Source organism: Bactrocera dorsalis, unplaced genomic scaffold (genome assembly GCF_023373825.1).
Source record: "Bactrocera dorsalis isolate Fly_Bdor unplaced genomic scaffold, ASM2337382v1 BdCtg054, whole genome shotgun sequence".
Lineage (NCBI taxonomy): Eukaryota > Metazoa > Arthropoda > Insecta > Diptera > Tephritidae > Bactrocera > Bactrocera dorsalis.
Genome location: NW_026038105.1, coordinates 15,878 through 37,789, shown reverse-complemented (window position 1 = coordinate 37,789; position 21,912 = coordinate 15,878). Strand labels below are relative to the sequence as shown.

Genomic DNA, 21,912 nt, shown 5'->3' with positions numbered 1-21,912 from the left:
ACATATTTAGGCTAATTAACCGTTTTGAGGTTATTGGAGATGTCATATAGCCATAACGACAGTGTATTTGGAAAAATTTCACAATCTTATATTAAGGTGTAGAATCGATTTTTTAGTACATATGCACTAAGCAGTCGATACCAAGTTGCGTAAAAATATGAACTATACATATTTATGCTAATTAACCGTTTTGAGGTTATTGGAGATGTCATATAGCCATAACGACAGTGTATTTGGAAAAATTTCACAATCTTATATTAAGGTGTAGAATCGATTTTTTAGTACATATGCACTAAGCAATCGATACCAAGTTGCGTAAAAATATGAACTATACATATTTATGCTAATTAACCGTTTTGAGGTTATTGGAGTTGTCATATAGCCATAACGACAGTGTATTTGGAAAAATTTTACAATCTTATATTAAGGTGTAGAATCGATTTTTTAGTACATATGCAATAAGCAATCTATACCAAGTTGTGTAAAAATATGAACTATACATATTTATGCTAATTAACCGTTTTGAGGTTATTGGAGTTGTCATATAGCCATAACGACAGTGTATTTGGAAAAATTTCACAATCTTATATTAAGGTGTAGAATCGATTTTTTAGTACATATGCACTAAGCAATCGATACCAAGTTGCGTAAAAATATGAACTATACATATTTATGCTAATTAACCGTTTTGAGGTTATTGGAGTTGTCATATAGCCATAACGACAGTGTATTTGGAAAAATTTCACAATCTTATATTAAGGTGTAGAATCGATTTTTTAGTACATATGCACTAAGCAATCGATACCAAGTTGCGTAAAAATATGAACTATACATATTTATGCTAATTAACCGTTTTGAGGTTATTGGAGTTGTCATATAGCCATAACGACAGTGTATTTGGAAAAATTTCACAATCTTATATTAAGGTGTAGAATCGATTTTTTAGTACATATGCACTAAGCAATCGATACCAAGTTGCGTAAAAATATGAACTATACATATTTATGCTAATTAACCGTTTCGAGGTTATTGGAGTTGTCATATAGCCATAACGACAGTGCATTTGGAAAAATATCAATCTTATATTAAGGTGTAGAATCGATTTTTTAGTACATATACATTAAGCACTCGATACCAAGTTGCGTAAAAATATGCATTATACATATTTCTGCTAATTAACCGTTTTGAGGTTATTGGAGTTGTCATATAGCCATAACGCCAGTGTATTTGGAAAAATTTCACAATCTTATATTAAGGTGTAGAATCGATTTTTTAGTTCATATTCACTAAGCAATCGATACCAAGTTGCGTAAAAATATGAACTATACATATTTATGCTAATTAACCGTTTTGAGGTTATTGGAGTTGTCATATAGCCATAACGACAGTGTATTTGGAAAAATTTCACAATCTTATATTAAGGTGTAGAATCGATTTTTTAGTACATATGCACTAAGCAATCGATACCAAGTTGCGTAAAAATATGAACTATACATATTTATGCTAATTAACCGTTTTGAGGTTATTGGAGTTGTCATATAGCCATAACGACAGTGTATTTGGAAAAATTTCACAATCTTATATTTAGATGTAGAATCGATTTTTTAGTACAGATGCATTAAGCACACGATACCAAGTTGCGTAAAAATATGAACTATACATATTTATGCTAATTAGCTGTTTTGAGGTTATTGGAGTTGTCATATAGCCATAACGACAGTAAATTTGGAAAAATTTCACAATCTTATATTAAGGTGTAGAATCGATTTTTTAGTACATATGCACTAAGCAATCGATACCAAGTTGCGTAAAAATATGAACTATACATATTTATGCTAATTAACCGTTTTGAGGTTATTGGAGTTTTCATATAGCCATAACGACAGTGTATTGGAAAAAACTTCACAATCTTATATTAAGGTGTAGAATCGATTTTTTAGTACATATGCACTAAGTAATCGATACCAAGTTGCGTAAAAATATGAACTATACATATTTATGCTAATTAACCGTTTTGAGGTTATTGGAGTTGTCATATAGCCATAACGACAGTGTATTTGGAAAAATTTCACAATCTTATATTAAGGTGTAGAATCGATTTTGTAGTACATATGCACTAAGCAATCGATACCAAGTTGCGTAAAAATATGAACTATACATATTTATGCTAATTAACCGTTTTGAGGTTATTGGAGTTGTCATATAGCCATAACGACAGTGTATTTGGAAAAATTTCACAATCTTATATTAAGGTGTAGAATCGATTTTTTAGTACGTATGCACTAAGCAACCGATACTAAGTTGCGTAAAAATATGAACTATACATATTTATGCTAATTAGCTGTTTTGAGGTTATTGGAGTTGTCATATAGCCATAACGACAGTGTATTTGGAAAAATTTCACAATCTTATATTAAGGCGTAGAATCCATTTTTTAGTACATATGCACTAAGTTACCGATACCAAGTTGCGTAAAAATATGAACTATACATATTTATGCTAATTAACCGTTTTGAGGTTATTGGAGATGTCATACAGCCATAACGACAGTGAATTTGGAAAAATTTCACAATCTTATATTAAGGTGTAGAATCGATTTTTTAGTACATATCCACTACGCAAACGATACCAAGTTGCGTAAAAATATGAACTATATATATTTATGCTAATTAGCTGTTTTGAGGTTATTGGAGATGCCGTAACGACAGTGTATTTGGAAAAATTTCACAGTCTTATAATAAGGTGTAGAATCGATTTTTTAGTACATATGCACTACGCAAACGATACCAAGTTGCGTAAAAATATGAACTATACATATTTATGCTAATTAACCGTTTTGAGGTTATTGGAGTTGTCATATAGCCATAACGACAGCGTATTTGGAAAAATTTCACAATCTTATATTAAGGTGTACAATCGATTTTTTCGTACATATGCACTAAGCAATCGATACCAAGTTGCGTGAAAATATGAACTATACATATTTATGCTAATTAACCGTTTTGAGGTTATTGGAGTTGTCATATAGCCATAACGACAGTGTATTTGGAAAAATTTCACAATCTTATATTAAGGTGTAAAATCGATTTTTTCGTACATATGCACTAAGCAATCGATACCAAGTTGCGTAAAAATATGAACTATACATATTTATGCTAATTAACCGTTTTGAGGTTATTGGAGTTGTCATATAGCCATAACGACAGTGTATTTGGAAAAGTTTCACAATCTTATATTAAGGTGTAGAATCGATTTTGTATTACATATGCACTAAGCAATCGATACCAAGTTGCGTAAAAATATGAACTATACATATTTATGCTAATTAGCTGTTTTGAGGTTATTGGAGATGTCATATAGCCATAACGACAGTGCATTTGGAAAAATTTCACAATCTTATATTAAGGTGTAGAATCGATTTTTTAGTACATATGCACTAAGCAGTCGATACCAAGTTGCGTAAAAATATGAACTATACATATTTATGCTAATTAACCGTTTTGAGGTTATTGGAGTTGTCATATAGCCATAACGACAGTGTATTTGGAAAAATTTCACAATCTTATATTAAGGTGTAGAATCGATTTTTCAGTACAGATGCACTAAGCAATCGATACCAAGTTGCGTAAAAATATGAACTATATATATTTATGCTAATTAACCGTTTTGAGGTTATTGGAGATGTCATATAGCCATAACGACAGTGTATTTGGAAAAATTTCTCAATCTTATATTAAGGTGTAGAATCGATTTTGTAGTACATATGCACTAAGTAATCGATACCAAGTTGCGTAAAAATATGAACTATACATATTTATACTAATTAACCGTTTTGAGGTTATTGGAGTTGTCATATAGCCATAACGACAGTGTATTTGGAAAAATTTCACAATCTTATATTAAGGTGTAGAATCGATTTTTTAGTCCATATGCACTAAGCAATCGATACCAAGTTGCGTAAAAATATGAACTATACATATTTATGCTAATTAGCTGTTTTGAGGTTATTGGAGTTGTCATATAGCCATAACGACAGTGTATTTGGAAAAATTTCACAATCTTATATTAAGGTGTAGAATCGATTTTTTAGTACAGATGCACTAAGCAATCGATACCAAGTTGCGTAAAAATATGAACTATACATATTTATGCTAATTAGCTGTTTTGAGGTTATTGGAGTTGTCACATAGCCATAACGACAGTGTATTTGGAAAAATTTCACAATCTTATATTAAGGTGCAGAATCGATTTTTTAGTACATATGCACTTAGCAATCGATACCAAGTTGCGTAAAAATATGAACTATACATATCTATGCTAATTAACCGTTTTGAGGTTATTGGAGTTGTCATATAGCCATAACGACAGTGTATTTGGAAAAATTTCACAATCTTATATTAAGGTGTTGAATCCATTTTTTAAGTACATATGCACTAAGCAATCGATACCAAGTTGCGTAAAAATATGAACTATACATATTTATGCTAATTAACCGTTTTGAGGTTATTGGAGTTGTCATATAGCCATAACGACAGTGTATTTGGAAAAATTTCACAATCTTATATTAAGGTGTAGAATCGATTTTTTAGTACATATGCACTAAGCAATCGATACCAAGTTGCGTAAAAATATGAACTATACATATTTATGCTAATTAGCTGTTTTGAGGTTATTGGAGTTGTCATATAGCCATAACGACAGTGTATTTGGAAAAATTTCACAATCTTATATTAAGGTGTAGAATCGATTTTTTAGTACATATGCACTTAGCAATCGATACCAAGTTGCGTAAAAATATGAACTATACATATTTATGCTAATAAGCCGTTTTGAGGTTATTGGAGTTGTCATATAACCATAACGACAGTGTATTTGGAAAAATTTCACAATCTTATATTAAGGTGTAGAATCGATTTTTTAGTACATATGCACTTAGCAATCGATACCAAGTTGCGTAAAAATATGAACTATACATATTTATGCTAATAAGCCGTTTTGAGGTTATTGGAGTTGTCATATAACCATAACGACAGTGTATTTAGAAATATTTGACTATCTTATATTAAGGTGTAGAATCGATTTTTTAGTACATATGCACCAAGCAATCTATACCAAGTTGCGTAAAAATACGAACTATACATATTTATGCTAATTAACCGTTTTGAGGTTATTGGAGTTGTCATATAGCCATAACGACAGTGTATTTGGAAAAATTTCACAATCTTATATTAAGGTGTAGAATCGATTTTTTAGTACACATGCACTAAGCAATCGATACCAAGTTGCGTAAAAATATGAACTATACATATTTATGCTAATTAGCTGTTTTGAGGTTATTGGAGATGTCATATAGCCATAACGACAGTGTATTTGGAAAAATTTCACAATCTTATATTAAGGTGTAGAATCGATTTTTTAGTACATATGCACTTAGAAATCTATACCAAGTTGCGTAAAAATATGAACTATACATATTTATGCTAATTAACCGTTTTGAGGTTATTGGAGATGTCATATAGCCATAAAGACAGTGTATTTGGAAAAATTTCACAATCTTATGTTAAGGCGTAGAATCGATTTTTTAGTACATATGCACTAAGCAATCGATACCCAGTTTCGTAAAAATATGAACTATACATATTTATGCTAATTAACCGTTTTGAGGTTATTGGAGTTGTCATATAGCCATAACGACAGTGTATTTGGAAAAATTTCACAATCTTATATTAAGGTGTAGAATCGATTTTTTAGTACATATGCAACAAGCAATCTATACCAAGTTGCGTAAAAATATGAACTATACATATTTATGCTAATTAGCCGTTTTGAGGTTATTGGAGTTGTCATATAGCCATAACGACAGTGTATTTGGAAAAATTTCACAATCTTATATTAAGGTGTAGAATCGATTTTTTAGTACATATGCACTTAGCAATCGATACCAAGTTGCGTAAAAATATGAACTATACATATTTATGCTAATTAACCGTTTTGAGGTTATTGGAGTTGTCATATAGCCATAACGACAGTGTATTTGGAAAAATTTCACAATCTTATATTAAGGTGTAGAATCGATTTTTTAGTACATATGCACTACGCAATAGATTCCAAGTTGCGTAAAAATATGAACTATACATATTTATGCTAATTAGCTGTTTTGAGGTTATTGGAGTTGTCATATAGCCATAACGACAGTGCGTTTGGAAAAATTTCACAATCTTATATTAAGGTGTAGAATCGATTTTTTAGTACAGATGCACTAAGCACTCGATACCAAGTTGCGTAAAAATAGGAACTATACATATTTATGCTAATTAACCGTTTTGAGGTTATTGGAGTTGTCATATAGCCATAACGACAGTGTATTTGGAAAAATTTCACAATCTTATATTAAGGTGTAGAATCGATTTTTTAGTACATATGCACTAAGCAATCGATACCAAGTTGCGTAAAAATATGAACTATACATATTTATGCTAATTAACCGTTTTGAGGTTATTGGAGATGTCATATAGCCATAACGACAGTGTATTTGGAAAAATTACACAATCTTATATTAAGGTGTAGAATCGATTTTTTAGTACATATGCACTAAGCAATCTATACCAAGTTTCGTAAAAATATGAACTATACATATTTATGCTAATTAACCGTTTTGAGGTTATTGGAGTTGTCATATAGCCATAACGACAGTGTATTTGGAAAAATTTCACAATCTTATATTAAGGTGTAGAATCGATTTTTTAGTACATATGCACTAAGCAATCGATACCAAGTTGCGTAAAAATATGAACTATACATATTTATGCTAATTAACCGTTTTGAGGTTATTGGAGTTGTCATATAGCCATAACGACAGTGTATTTGGAAAAATTTCACAATCTTATATTAAGGCGGAGAATCGATATTTTAGTACATATGCACTAAGCAATCGATACCAAGTTGCGTAAAAATATGAACTATACATATTTATGCTAATTAGCCGTTTTGAGGTTATTGAAGATGTCATATAGTCATAACGACAGTGTATTTGGAAAAATTTCACAATCTTATATTAAGGTGTAGAATCCATTTTTTAGAACATATGCAATAAGCAATCGATACCAAGTTGCGTAAAAATATGAACTATACATATTTATGCTAATTAACCGTTTTGAGGTTATTGGAGTTGTCATATAGCCATAACGACAGTGTATTTGGAAAAATTTCACAATCTTATATTAAGGTGTAGAATCGATTTTTTAGTACATATGCACTAAGCAATCTATACCAAGTTGCGTAAAAATATGAACTATACATATTTATGCTAATTAGCTGTTTTGAGGTTATTGGAGTTGTCATATAGCCATAACGACAGTGTATTTGGAAAAATTTCACAATCTTATATTAAGGTGTAGAATCGATTTTGTAGTACATATGGAGTAAGGAATCGATACCAAGTTGCGTAAAAATATGAACTATACATATTTATGCTTATTAACCCTTTTGAGGTTATTGGAGTTGTCATATAGCCATAGCGACAGTTTATTTGGAAAAAATTCACAATCTTATATTAAGGTGTAGAATCGATTTTTTAGTACATATGCACTAAGCAATCTATACCAAGTTGCGTAAAAATATGAACTATACATATTTGTGCTTATTAGCCGTTTTGAGTTTATTGGAGTTGTCATATAGCCATAACGACAGTGTATTTGGAAAAATTTCACAATCTTATATTAAGGTGAAGAATGCATTGTTTAGTACATATACATTAAGCAATCGATACCAAGTTGCGTAAAAATATGAACTATACATATTTATGCTAATTAACCGTTTTGAGGTTATTGGAGTTGTCATATAGCCATAACGACAGTGTATTTGGAAAAATTTCACAATCTTATATTAAGGTGTAGAATCGATTTTTTAGTACATATGCACTGAGCAATCGATACCAATTTGCGCAAAAATATGAACTATACATATTTATGCTAATTATCCGTTTTGATGTTATTTGAGTTATCATATAGCCATAACGAGAGTGTATTTGGAAAAATTTCACAATCTTATATTAAGGTGTAGAATCGATTTTTTAGTACACATGCACTAAGCAATCGATACCAAGTTGCGTAAAAATATGAACTATACATATTTATGCTAATTAGCCGTTTTGAGGTTATTGGAGTTGTCATATAGCCATAACGAGAGTGTATTTGGAAAAATTTCACAATCTTATATTAAGGTGTAGAATCGATTTTTTAGTACACATGCACTAAGCAATCGATAGCAAGTTGCGTAAAAATATGAACTATACATATGCTAATTAGCTGTTTTGAGGTTATTGGAGATGTCATATAGCCATAACGACAATGTATTTGGGAAAATTTCACAATCTTATATTAAGTTGTAGAATCCATTTTTTAGTCCATATGCACTAAGTAATCGATACTGAGTTGCGTAAAAATATGAACTATACATATTTATGCTAATTAGCCGTTTTGAGGTTATTGGAGATGTCATATAGCCATAACGACAGTGTATTTGGAAAAAATTCACAATCTTATATTAAGGTGTAGAATCGATTTTTTTAGTACAGATTAACTAAGCAATCTATACAAAGTTGCGTAAAAATATGAACTATACATATTTATGCTAATTAACCGTTTTGAGGTTATTGGAGTTGTCATATAGCCATAACGACAGTGTATTTGGAAAAATTTCACAATCTTATATTAAGGTGTATTATCCATTTTTTAGTACATATACATTGAGCAATCGATACCAAGTTGCGTAAAAATATGAACTATACATATTTATGCTAATTAACCGTTTTGAGGTTATTAGAGTTATTGTTGAAAAATAAAAACATATGGCAACGCTTATGTATTGCTTGCACATAGAATTAAGCGCTTACACATTGTATTTCAGTCCAACATAGGTTATGGGCCCAGAGCCACGTGGATTTTAGACAAAAAGAATTCGCAAAGACACGTGCAGTTAAAGAATTGCTAAGAGACAAATGAGAGATCGGGGAACTAATCTAATATTTGATTTAAAACGACATATATAATTGCGATATAACTATAGTTAGTGAAAGTGAAAGACTTATTTTGTAAAGACAAAATTCAACATCAAGTAAAAATGAGTTCAGCGGCTCTGATGCAAATAGATAAGCTGGATGGCCATAACTACGACAGTTGGTGTACCCAAATGAAGAGCATCCTTATACACACGGAATTGTGGAAAATCGTCAGCGGAAAGTTCGTGCGAAATATAGCTGTTGCAGATAAGTGGGATGAGCTTGACGAGAAGGCTCTAGCTACCATTACACTTGGCGTAAAGACGTCGCAGCTTATGCATATAAGGAAATGCAAATCGTCGTTGGAGGCATGGAAAGCACTGGAGACTTTGTACAAAGCTACTGGTCCCGTACGTAAGGTGTCATTATATAGAAAGCTGATCAACATGAAAATGGAGGAAAATGATGATATTTTGAAGTACCTGAATGATTTTAGCAACGTAGCAGACAAGCTCGCTGAGATGGATATAGCATTACCTGATGAGGTGTTGGTAATTATGTTATTGTCAAATTTGCCTAAAAGTTTTGATAATTTCGTAGTAGCTATGGAAACTAGAGACAATTTACCATCATTCAGTTTTGTGAACTCTAAAATCATAGAAGAAGGTGAACGTAAGCGAGGCGAATCAGGCGAGTCAAGCGGTATCCATGTATATGCACAGGTGAATGCAAGCAGAAACAACAACAACAGCAAAGGCAACAGAGAGTTGAAATGTTATGCATGTGGGCGACCAGGGCATTTTGCATCAAAGTGCAAAGCAAAGAAGAAACACGGTGATAGAGAACAGAAATCATATACCATGTTAGCAGCAACAAATATATCGTTCTTCAATTCCTCTGAGTGGTGCGTGGACAGTGGAGCTACAGCGCACATGTGCAGCGATCGTAAGATGTTTACGAAATTCCAGGAGCGCAGAGAGAGAGTTACACTCGCTGGAAGTAATTATATGTATGCTGAAGGAATAGGCGAAGTGTTGTTAACGACAAATGAAGGTGATGTATTACTGACCGATGCTTTATATGTACCTGAGCTAGGTGGAAATTTTATATCAGTTAGCAAAATCATACAGCGAGGTTTTGTTGTAAAGTTTGCGCATGAACATGCTATCGTATGCGATAATATCGGAAGAATTATATTAAAAGCGAAACAAAGTGGTGGTTTATTTGTTACTAGTAAAGCGAACAATAAATGCTTTTATATAAATGGAGATAATTGTGAGAAGTGGCATGCAAGATACGGTCACTTGAATTATGGAAGTTTACAAGAACTTGCTTCCAAAAAAATGGTTCATGGTTTGGAAGATGTTAGATTTCCAAAATTTATGAATTGCACAACATGTATGAAGTGTAAAATCTACACACAGTCGTTCCCACAGAAAGTTAGTGAGCGGGCAAAAGGTTTACTTGATGTGATTCACACAGACGTTTGTGGTCCATTTAGAACAACTTCACTAGGCGGTGCGAAATACTATATAAGTTTTATTGATGATAAATCTCGCCGTGTATTTATATACTTTATTAAAAGCAAAGACGAAGCTTTCGATAAATTTGTAACATTTAAGAACCTAGTTGAAAGACAGACAGAAAGAAAAATTAAATGCATGAGAAGTGACAACGGGCTTGAGTTTGTCAATAAGAGGTTTGATAATTTGTTTAAAGAGTGTGGTATAAAGAGACAACTCACTGTTCCGTACTCCCCGCAACAAAACGGAGTAGCGGAGCGCATGAATAGAACGATCGTGGAGATGGCGAGAACAATGATGGCATATGCGAATATTTCTGAAATGCTGTGGGCAGAGGCGATTGCTACAGCTGTGTATATAAGAAATAGATCGCCAACAAAAGCATTAACTGGTATGACTCCCTATGAAGTGTGGACAGGCCGTAAGCCGTCGATTAAACACTTACGCGTATTCGGATCGATAGCGGTGTGTTTAGATAAAACTCAGAGCAATAAATTACAAGCAAAAGGTAAAGAGCTTAAGATGGTTGGTTACTCACTTACCTCAAAGGCATATCGACTTTACGACCCGGATTGCCGAAGGGTTATTGAGGCACGAGATGTTATGTTTTCTGAGATAGTTAAAGGCGAAGAGAATTCTGTTAGAGATTTAGTAAACTATACTCAAAAAAGTTTCATATTTGACCAGTCATTAGATGAACGTGATGCTAAAGAAGACGTTGTAAGCAATCAAAAACGTAATCGTGAAGACGATGATACTGACGATGATTATGTTGGTAATGAAGCCGAGTTTGAGGAGGAGGAGCAGGTGCGTTTCGGTCGTGGCAGACCAAGGTTTGTACGAACTGGTATGCGAGGTAGGCCGAAGAAAGCTCGACATTTATTAAACGTAATTGAAAGCTCAACAAATATTGACATTCCTCAAACGGTTGCAGAAGCATTAAATTGTAGATACGCTAAAGAGTGGGAAAATGCAATCAGAGAAGAGCATGCAGCTTTAATTAAAAATAAAACCTGGAGCCTTGAGAATTTGCCAGAAGGGCAACGCGCGATCGGATGTAGATGGGTGTTTAGTGTAAAACGCCAAGTTGATGGGGCTATAGAACGGTTTAAATGCAGATTAGTTGCTAAAGGTTGTAATCAGCAATTAGGCGTAAATTATAAAGAAACATTTTCACCTGTAATTCGCTACTCGTCGATTCGTATGGTTTTAGCGTTAGCAGTTGAATGGAAACTATATGTGCACCAAATGGATGTGTGTACTGCTTACCTTAATAGCGATCTACACGACATAGTGTACATGAAACAGCCGGAAGGGTTCATCGACGAGCGACACCCAAATAAAGTATTACGGTTAAATAAAGCGATTTACGGATTGAAGCAGTCAGGCAAAGAGTGGAACGAAAAGTTAGACAATGTGCTGAAATCGATTGGCTATGTTCCATGCGTAAATGAACCATGTTTGTATAAGAGAAAACTAGAAGGTAATATTTCTCTTATTGCTGTATACGTCGATGATATGATTATTGCATGTAAAACGAAAAAAGAGATAGAGAAAGTTAAAGCTCAGATATCGAATATTTTTGACTGCGTTGACAAAGGACAGCTACGGTATTTTTTGGGCATTAAAGTTGAACGTAATGGAGAACTTGGTGCGATACATATTAGCCAATCTCAGTACATAAAAGATATTTTGCAGAGGCATAGTATGACACAATGTAGAACAGCCGCAACACCATTGGATGCAGGCTTTACAATAGGTTGTAAAAATACCACATGCAAAAGAGTCGAAATCAGCGAATATCAGTCTTTAATTGGTGAATTAATGTATTTGTCTGTTTGTACTCGTCCAGATATAATGCATTCGGTGAGTAAGTTGGCGCAGCGCAATGCAGACCCTCATACGGAACATGTAGCTGGTGTAAAACATATTTTAAGATATTTGGCATCCACAGCTGATTTGAAGTTACGTTATAGCGCTTGTGGAAAACCCGTGCAAGGGTTCGTGGATGCAGATTGGGGTAATGATATGATGGATCGAAAATCCTTTTCAGGATATGCGTTCGTTCTCAGTGGCAGTGCAATCACATGGCAGTCGAAAAAACAACAAACTGTGGCCTTGAGCAGCACTGAGGCCGAATATGTTGCTCTTGCGGAGGGAGTTAAAGAAGCGTTGTTCCTACGTAATCTATTAAACGAGATTGGGTGTGAGCAGCAAGAACCAACAATTATCTATGGTGATAACTTAAGTGCGCAACATTTGTCTAAAAATCAAATGTTTCATGGTAGAAGTAAGCATATCGATATCAAGCACCACTTTATTAGGGATGTAATAAAAGATGGCAAAATTGAAATCAGATATATTCCAACTAATGAAATGGTTGCTGATATTTTGACAAAAAATTTAAGTAAAGAAAAACATACGAAGTTCACAGAGTGTTTAGGCTTAGAATAAAAGTAAGCAAAACATTTGCGTTGAGGAGGAGTGTTGAAAAATAAAAACATATGGCAACGCTTATGTATTGCTTGCACATAGAATTAAGCGCTTACACATTGTATTTCAGTCCAACAGTTATCATATAGCCATAACGACAGTGTATTTGGAAAAACTTCACAATCTTATATTAAGGTGTAGAATCGATTTTTTAGTACATATGCACTAAGTAGCCGATACCAAGTTGCGTAAAAATATGAACAATACATATTTATGCTTATTAGCCGTTTTGAGGTTATTGGAGTTGTCATATAGCCATAACGACAGTAAATTTGGAAAAATTTCACAATCTTATAATAAGGTGTAGTATCAATTTTTTGGTACAGATGCACTAAGCAATCTATACCAAGATGCGTAAAAATATGAACTATACATATTTATGCTAATTAACAGTTTTGAGGTTATTGGAATTGTCATATAGCCATAACGACAGTGTATTTGGAAAAAATTCACAATCTTATATTAAGGTGTAGAATCGATTTTTTAGTACATATGCACTAAGCAATCTATACCAAGTTGCGTAAAAATATGAACTATACATATTTATGCTAATTAACCGTTTTGAGGTTGTTGGAGATGTCATATAGCCATAACGACAGTGTATTTGGAAAAATTTCACAATCTTATATTAAGGTGTAGAATCGATTTTTTAGTACATATGCACTAAGCAATCTATACCAAGTTACGTAAAAATATGAACTATACATATTTATGCTAATTAACCGTTTTGAGGTTATTGGAGTTGTCATATAGCCATAACGACAGTGTATTTGGAAAAATTTCACAATCTTATATTAAGGTGTAGAATCGATTTTTTAGTACATATGCACTAAGTAGCCGATACCAAGTTGCGTAAAAATATGAACTATACATATTTATACTAATTAGCTGTTTTGAGGTTTTTGGAGATGTCATATAGCCATAACGACAGTGTATTTGGAAAAATTTCACAATCTTATATTAAGGTGTAGGATCCATTTTTTAGCACACATACATTAAGCACTCGATACCAAGTTGCGTAAAAATATGAACTATACATATTTATGCTAATTAACCCTTTTGAGGTTATTGGAAATGTCATATAGCCATAACGACAGTGCATTAGGAAAAATTTCGCAATCTTATATTAAGGTGTAGAATCGATTTTTTAGTACATATGCACTAAGTAATCGATACCAAGCTGCGTAAAAATATGAACTATACATATTTATGCTAGTTAACCGTTTTGAGGTTTTTGGAGATGTCATATAGCCGTAACGACAGTGTATTTGGAAAAATTTCACAATCTTATATTAAGGTGTAGAATCGATTTTTTAGAACATATGCACTAAGTAACCGATACCAAGTTGCGTAAAAATATGAACTTTACATATTTATGCTGATTAACCGTTTTGAGGTTATTGGAGTTGCCATACAGCCGTAACGACAGTGTATTTGGAAAAATTTCACAATCTTATATTAAGGTGTAGAATCGATATTTTAGTACACATGCACTAAGCAATCTATACCAAGTTGCGTAAAAATATGAACTATACATATTTATGCTAGTTAGCTGTTTTGAGGTTATTGGAGTTGTCATATAGCCGTAACGATAGTGTATTTGGAAAACTTTCACAATCTTATATTAAGGTGTAGAATCGATTTTTTAGTACAGATGCACTAAGTAACCGATACCAAGTTACGTAAAAATATGAATTATACATATTTATGCTAATTAACCGTTTTGAGGTTATTGGAGTTGTCATATAGCCATAACGACAGTGTATTTGGAAAAATTTCACAATCTTATATTAAGGTGTGGAATCGATTTTTTAGTACAGATGCACTAAGTAACCGATACCAAGTTACGTAAAAATATGAATTATACATATTTATGCTAATTAACCGTTTTGAGGTTATTGGAGTTGTCATATAGCCATAACGACAGTGTATTTGGAAAAATTTCACAATCTTATATTAAGGTGTGGAATCGATTTTGTAGTACATATGCACTAAGTAGCCGATACCAAGTTGCGTAAAAATATGAACTATACATATTTATGCTAATTAGCTGTTTCGAGGTTATTGGAGATGTCATATAGCCGTAACGACAGTGTATTTGGAAAAATTTCACATCTTATATTAAGGTGTAGAATCCATTTTTTAGTACAGATGCACTAAGCAATCGATACCAAGTTGCGTAAAAATATGAACTATACATATTTATGCTAATTAGCTGTTTTGAGGTTATTGGAGTTGTCATGTAGCCATAACGACAGTGTATTTGGAAAAATTACACAATCTTATATTAAAGTGTATGAAAATTCTCAAGCGTTTTTGAGAAATAAACTTGTTTAAATTGTTTTGGGATGCGTGTATGTTGAATACTTTTTTGTTTTTAAAGAACATTCACTTTTCACAATTCAGCCAATTGCCTGGTACCGGACACTAGAACTTACGGATATTGCGACGAAAAATTTGCGATAAAAAGGGAAACGCGTGCGTTCTCTATTGCGGTCAAATAACAATTCAGTTCTTTATTTTAGCAACTAAATGACTTAGCCTAAATCTTAAAGCTAACGGGAAAAAACAGTTGGAATGGAAGTATACAGGTATGTACAAAAAGAGGTGAGTAGTTCATTTTGTTAACTTATAGTAATAGATTAAGGTAAGTATACATATATAACATTATTAGGGTAAGTATACAATACTAATTTAATTCAATATTTATAATTTTTTATAATTCATTTCTCTTAATTTTAGTTTTAGGTTTAAATTATATTTTGTCGCTTGACGCAACACCGGCCACCTTGACAGGATCAGATTCCTTCAATATCCAGTGGAAGGACAGCCAGTTTGTGGATGGGGCGCTTAATCGTGCCCGTCTTGGTTGCGACTTCCGCGACTCGCACGTTGCCGTCTTGCCCTTCGACGGCGGCGACGACGCGTCCGAGTACCCACTGCTGTGGCGGCACGTTGTCCTCGTGGACGAGGACGAGATCGCCTGGCTGCAGGTTGCGTTTGGGGTGCAGCCATTTGTTGCGTTCCTGAAGGCCCGTCATGTAGGTTTTGGACCACTGTCGCCAAAACTGTTGCTTGAGACAGCAAACAAGTTGACATCTCTCGCAGCAACGAATTGGGTCCGCTGGGGGGACGAGAGTTCAAAATGGCGTCCACTTCGGCCAGTAGTGTTGATAGCTCCTCCGTCGTGAGTAGAGCGTTGCCGAGTGCGCGGACGAGCAGATGCTTGGCGGACTTCACGGCCGCCTCCCATAATCCGCCGAAGTGCGGCGCCCTGGGTGGTATAAAGCCGAAGCTGAATCCTTCTTCGGCTGCGAACCCCATTAGTTCTGGCGCTTGCGCTAGGAACGCCTCCTTCAGCTCGCGCAGCTTGCGGTCGGCGCCGACAAAGTTGGTTGCGTTGTCGCTGAATACTTTCTGTGGCATCCCTCGGCGACCAATGAACCTTTTAAGGGCGAAAATGAAAGAATTAGTAGACAGGTCCGAGACTAGTTCTAAATGTACTGCTTTTGAAGTGAAGCAAACGAAAACTGCTATATACGTTTTTACGGGTGGTCGACCACGTATTTTTAACGTTGAATATATGGGACCACAAAAGTCTACGCCACATATCAGAAAGGGCCGTAGTGCTCGAAGTCTTTCGACTGGCAAATTTCCCATTATTTGGTTTTGCAACTTCGGCTTGTAATGAAAACAATGTATACAGTTTCTTACGGTTCTACTGCAAGCTTCTCGGGCATTAATTAGCCATATGCGTTCTCGAAGAAGCGCAACCAACGCTTTTGCCCCAGCGTGGTGATTTCGAATGTGCAGGAACCGTAAATACGTTGTAACGAAGTGCGAACTTTTATTTAATAAAAGCGGAAATTTGGCATCGTATGGGAGAGGTGCATTTAATAAGCGACCTCCTACTCGGATTAATTTGAATGACAGCGACATATCCGAGTACTCATGCAAAAACGGGTTGAGTTTTTGCAAGTTTGCGGGTAGCGTCGTGCCTTTCGTCAGTCTTTGGATTTCGCTCGCAAACTCGGAATGTTGAGTCACCTGGACAATTTTCAAAAAACTCAAGTTTAGCTCTTCTGAAGTCAGATCTTGTCCCCTGGAGGATTTTGGTGGTCGTCTGATCCATCGTAATATATATGCGACCACACGAAGCAATTTTTTATGAGAAGAGAATTTTTCAATGAGGTCCAATATTGAATTTTTCTCAGCAGTCGAAATTAATGTAAATGCAGCTTTCTTCTTCTCTAATGCTTCGTCTTCTGTTGAGAGCTGGAAGTGGTTATTAATTGGCCATAATGCAGGGTCTTCTAGGAGGAACTGTGGACCGCCAAACCATATTGAATTATTCAATTCGTCCATGTTACAACCCCGAGACACTTGATCCGCAGGATTTTGTTTCGTTGGCACATGTCGCCACTGTACATTGTCAGTCAATTCTTGGATTTCGGACACTCTATTTGCGACAAAGGTTTGTAATGAAGATGGATGCGTTTTCAACCAGTGCAATACAATTTCAGAGTCTGTCCAAAATGTAATTTTCTCGAATCGTCGACTCAACATTGGTGCAACTCGTGACCATAATTTGGCAAGAAGATGTGCTGCCGAGAGCTCGAGACGCGGAAGAGACTTGGTCTTCAGCGGAGCCACTCTAGACTTTGCAGTAAGCAGCATACATTTGACACTACTAGCAGATTGGCTTCGTATGTATATGCAGCATCCGTACGCTCTTATTGAAGCGTCGGAGAAGCCATGGATTTGGCATGTAGCAGTCGACTCTAAGTTTACATACCGAGGAATGCTAATTGACGAGAGCTGCAGTAGGTTGGCTTTGAAATTCTGCCAGCTAGTGTCAAGGCGCAATGGAATCGACTCATCCCAATCTAGTTTTTGGATCCAAAGCTCTTGCAATAAGATTTTTGCTTTGGTAACTAGTGGGGCTAGTAAGCCAAGAGGATCAAAAAGGCGAGCAGAAACTGACAATATGTTTCGTTTGGTGGCTCGCAGATCATTAAAATTGTCATCTAAAACAAATCGAAACAAATCCTCTTTCGGCAACCAATGGATTCCTAACGTTTTAGTGGAACTTTTGTCATTGAAGCTTAATGACTTTTCAGTGCAATCACTGTCGAAAAATTTAGGGTGGTTCGAAAACCACTTCGTTAAGGAGAATCCTGCCGAGTTTAATATTTTAATTACCTCACTTCTCAAAAGATCTAGAGACTCAAAATTTTCGGACCCTGTTAATAAATCATCAACATAAAAGTCTCTTTTGATGGCCAATGAACCGAGTGGGTATTTCATTGTATTGGCATCACTGAGCATTTGCAAACACCGTGTTGCGAGAAATGGAGCAGGCGCAGTGCCGTATGTTACGGTGTTGAGACGAAAAATTTGAATTTGCTCAGAAGGATGCTCTCTCCACACAATAAGTTGACAATTTCTGTCTTCTTCATGCATCATTATTTGACGGTACATTTTAGTAATGTCCGCTGTTAGTGCATACTTATGTAATCGAAAACGAAGAAGAGTTGAATATAATTCTTCTTGGATGGTTGGACCTACCATCAAAAGTTCATTCAACGCTATTTGAGTTGAAGATCGACTCGAAGCATCAAATACAACACGTAATTTGGTTGTTGTGCTCTCGGGCCTTAAAACGCATTGATGCGGAATGAAGTAGTGTGGCTCACTAGGGATCTTATTGTTCGTTGGGCTCATGTGACCCAATGCTTTATATTCATTCATAAAGTCCAGATACATTTTACGAAGTTCTGGATCTTTTAATGTCCTTCTCTCCAGGGCCTGAAACCGCCGAACTGCGGTTTCATATGAGTGACCGAGTAACTTACGGTCAGCTTTAAAGGGCATTCTAACTTGAAGCCGTCCTGAAGGCAATACTTGAGTTGTATTTACGAAAAATTTTTCACACTCTTGTTGCTCTGGTGTGAATTTGATGCCATTTGATTCTGAAGGTAATTCTTCTAACGCCCAAAATTTTTGGACCACCGAATTAATTGACGTTAAGTCATCTTCAGATTGGCATGATGTGCTAGTTGCAGAAGGAGGAGGACTTAGATTGCTAGCATATTTGCCAGACACAACCCACCCTAAAAGGGTTTTCTGTAGCGTTGGTTGATTAGGGCCACTTTTAATTTGGCCAACCGCTAACAGATCGAAAAAGGTTTCTGCACCCAATAAGATATCAATCTTTTTTGATTTATGGAATTCTGGATCCGCCAATTTAATATTGTGCGGAATTTTCCAGCCATTAACATTTATGTTATGGTCTGGATGATTAGCCGAAATGCAACGCATTATCCAGAATTCTGCCGAAAATTCGTAATTATTTACCCGCGACTTAACAAACGCGCTTAGTTTTGTCCCCACTTTCGTGTTGGAATTTCCAATTCCTATTATATTCAACGTTTTGTGTTGGCGACGAATCCGCAACTTTTGTGCCAAGTCCTCCGTCATAAAGTTGACTTGGGAGCCTGAGTCCAGTAACGCTCTCGCAGGTAGGTATCCGCCGTAACTGGTCCTCACTTGAATAACAGCTGTCGCCAACATTACCCGATCCGGCATACTCGTTGTATGCATGGCATGTGTGGTTGATGGTTGCGGATGAGATGTAGCGGGGAAGGAAATCGGGTACTGGTGTAACAATGTGTGATGCGATCGATTGCATACACGACATCGATCCGCTCTACACTTGGACACAGTATGCCCCTTACGCAAGCAATTTATGCATAAGGGCACCGATTTCACAAACTCAAAACTCTGTTGTACCGGAAGCGCCTTGAAAGTGGGGCAGGCAGTTAACGGATGTTCCTTTGACTTGCATTTTTGACAAGTTGGCTGCTTTGCCTCTGCAGCAACTAAAGCTGATTTAGTCCTATCCATGTGTGGCTGCTTCATGTGGCTCATGCTGGTTGTGGCTCCGGATTTCGTCCTCGAACAAGATGCTCCTTCCGCTGCTAACTGCTGAAACCTTCTATTTAGAGTTGCTTCGCAATCCTTCCATAATGGTAAGTGATCGTAGTCAAGTTGGTCTTCCCACTTGGATCGGGTGGCAGGGTCAACCTTTGTCTTAACTATATGTATTATAATGGCGTTTGTTATTTGCTTCTCATCGCCCAGAGATAGCAAAGAGTCATAAACAGCAGACACTTCATCAATCATTGATCGCAATGAAGGCACGGATGGCTTTAGGATGGTTGGCAGCTCAAAAAGTTTAGATATTGTATTAAAAAATATCAAGCATTTGTTATCATAGACCTTTTTGAGGCTTGCCAACGCTTTCGGATAATTTTCATCCGACATCTGAAACGCTTTAACTGTTCCCAGAGCCTCTCCAGATAGACAATTTACCAAATGGTTAAATTTTTCTATATCTGGGATATTTGGATCATTATGAACAAAAGCTCTCAAACAAACTCATAAAATTTTTAAATTCTGAATATTCTCCCTTGAATTTCGGCAAATTCATTTTAGGGAGCCTTGAGCTGTGAGAAGCTACGAAAGATGTTTCGGCAATTGACGTTCGGTTTTTGGCTAAAATATTTTTAATTATTGATTTCGTTTCAACAATTATGTCCTCTAACTCCCCTCGGGTCATGTCGTCTTCATCAATCTCTTCAATTTTAGATTGGCATTTCATTAGCTTTTCGCTATGTGAATTTAATATGTCGAGCCGACATTCCAATTCAATTGGATCTAACGACATGGTTTTTTCTAAAAGGCCCATCTTTATTCGCAAAATACTATTTTTTGCCACCGTCCTTTGACGCTTTAATGACTTTAAGTCGATTAACTCCTTACTTGGAGAGAGGTTGGCGATAGTTGGCTTTGGCTTGCTCATTTTGCTTGTTTAAATTAAATTTTCGAAAAAACAAAAAACTACAACGGTTGGCAACAGATATATTAAGAATCGATACCGAAAACGAAAAAAAATATATATATCGATTCCCAAATATACGAAAGCCAAACCAATAGCAATAAGGTTGGCAAGAAATATATTTGGAATCGATTTCGAAAACGAGAAAAAATAATATCGATTCCAAAGTATATGAAAGCCAAACCGATGAGTTATGCAAAATGAGCACTAGCACAGTCGAAAATTTAACGCGAAAAAATATTGTCCAAGAATTAAATTTGCGAAAACACGAGATAATATGCGAAAAAACTGAGCGAATTAAAATTTTAAAATTATGCGATTTACAAAAAGGTCGCACCTTAATGCAGGCAAAACCGCAATCTCAAAATCCCTTCACGTTCTCTTCAATATATGTATAGTATATAATACGTATATGTATAATATATAATATATGTAGAAAACGATATATATATATATGTGTAAATAGGCGTGTAATGTGAAAAGGGAGAGCCAAAAACTGAAAGTGTGCGTTTGCAGTTTTATTATTATTGTTTTTTGTTTGCACCACTTTCAATAATTCGCACTCGTTACCTGGTGCGTCGGCTGTTTGCCGGCGCTTACGTCCCTCTGGCACAGGATACAGCGGCAGCTCATTCCCACGACGACTTAAGCAGCAGCGGATAGACGGCAGCAACGAAGTGATGGCAACGACGGAGTTATAGCAGCAGCGACGGGATGGCAGCAGCGGAGCGACGACAGCAACAGCGACGGAGTTATAGCAGCAGCGAAGTGATGGCAGCGACGGAGTTATAGCAGCAGCGACGGGATGGCAGCAGCGGAGCGACGACAGCAGCAGCGACGGAGTTACAGCAACAGCCTCGATGGCGCAGTAGCCGAAAACCAACAGCGACGGGATGGTAGCAGCGGAGCGATGATAGCAAAGTGATGGCAGCGAAGTAATACCAGCAGCAACGGGATGGCAGCAACAGTTTTAAGAACAACGGTTTGAGCTTACCGGT

General features: G+C 35.6%; 1 protein-coding gene across 1 annotated transcript; it reads right to left on the bottom strand.

Annotated features, from left to right (window-relative positions):
* Positions 1–15,693: 15,693 nt before the first annotated feature.
* On the bottom strand, positions 15,694–21,627 carry LOC125780032 (uncharacterized). The gene is made up of 2 exons (XM_049461530.1): positions 21,485–21,627; positions 15,694–16,459 (listed from the first exon to the last, which is right to left on the bottom strand). Exon 2 carries the CDS (start codon positions 16,438–16,440, stop codon positions 15,865–15,867), a length of 576 nt encoding a protein of 191 aa, XP_049317487.1. The 5' UTR covers positions 16,441–16,459; positions 21,485–21,627; the 3' UTR covers positions 15,694–15,864.
* Positions 21,628–21,912: the final 285 nt, after the last annotated feature.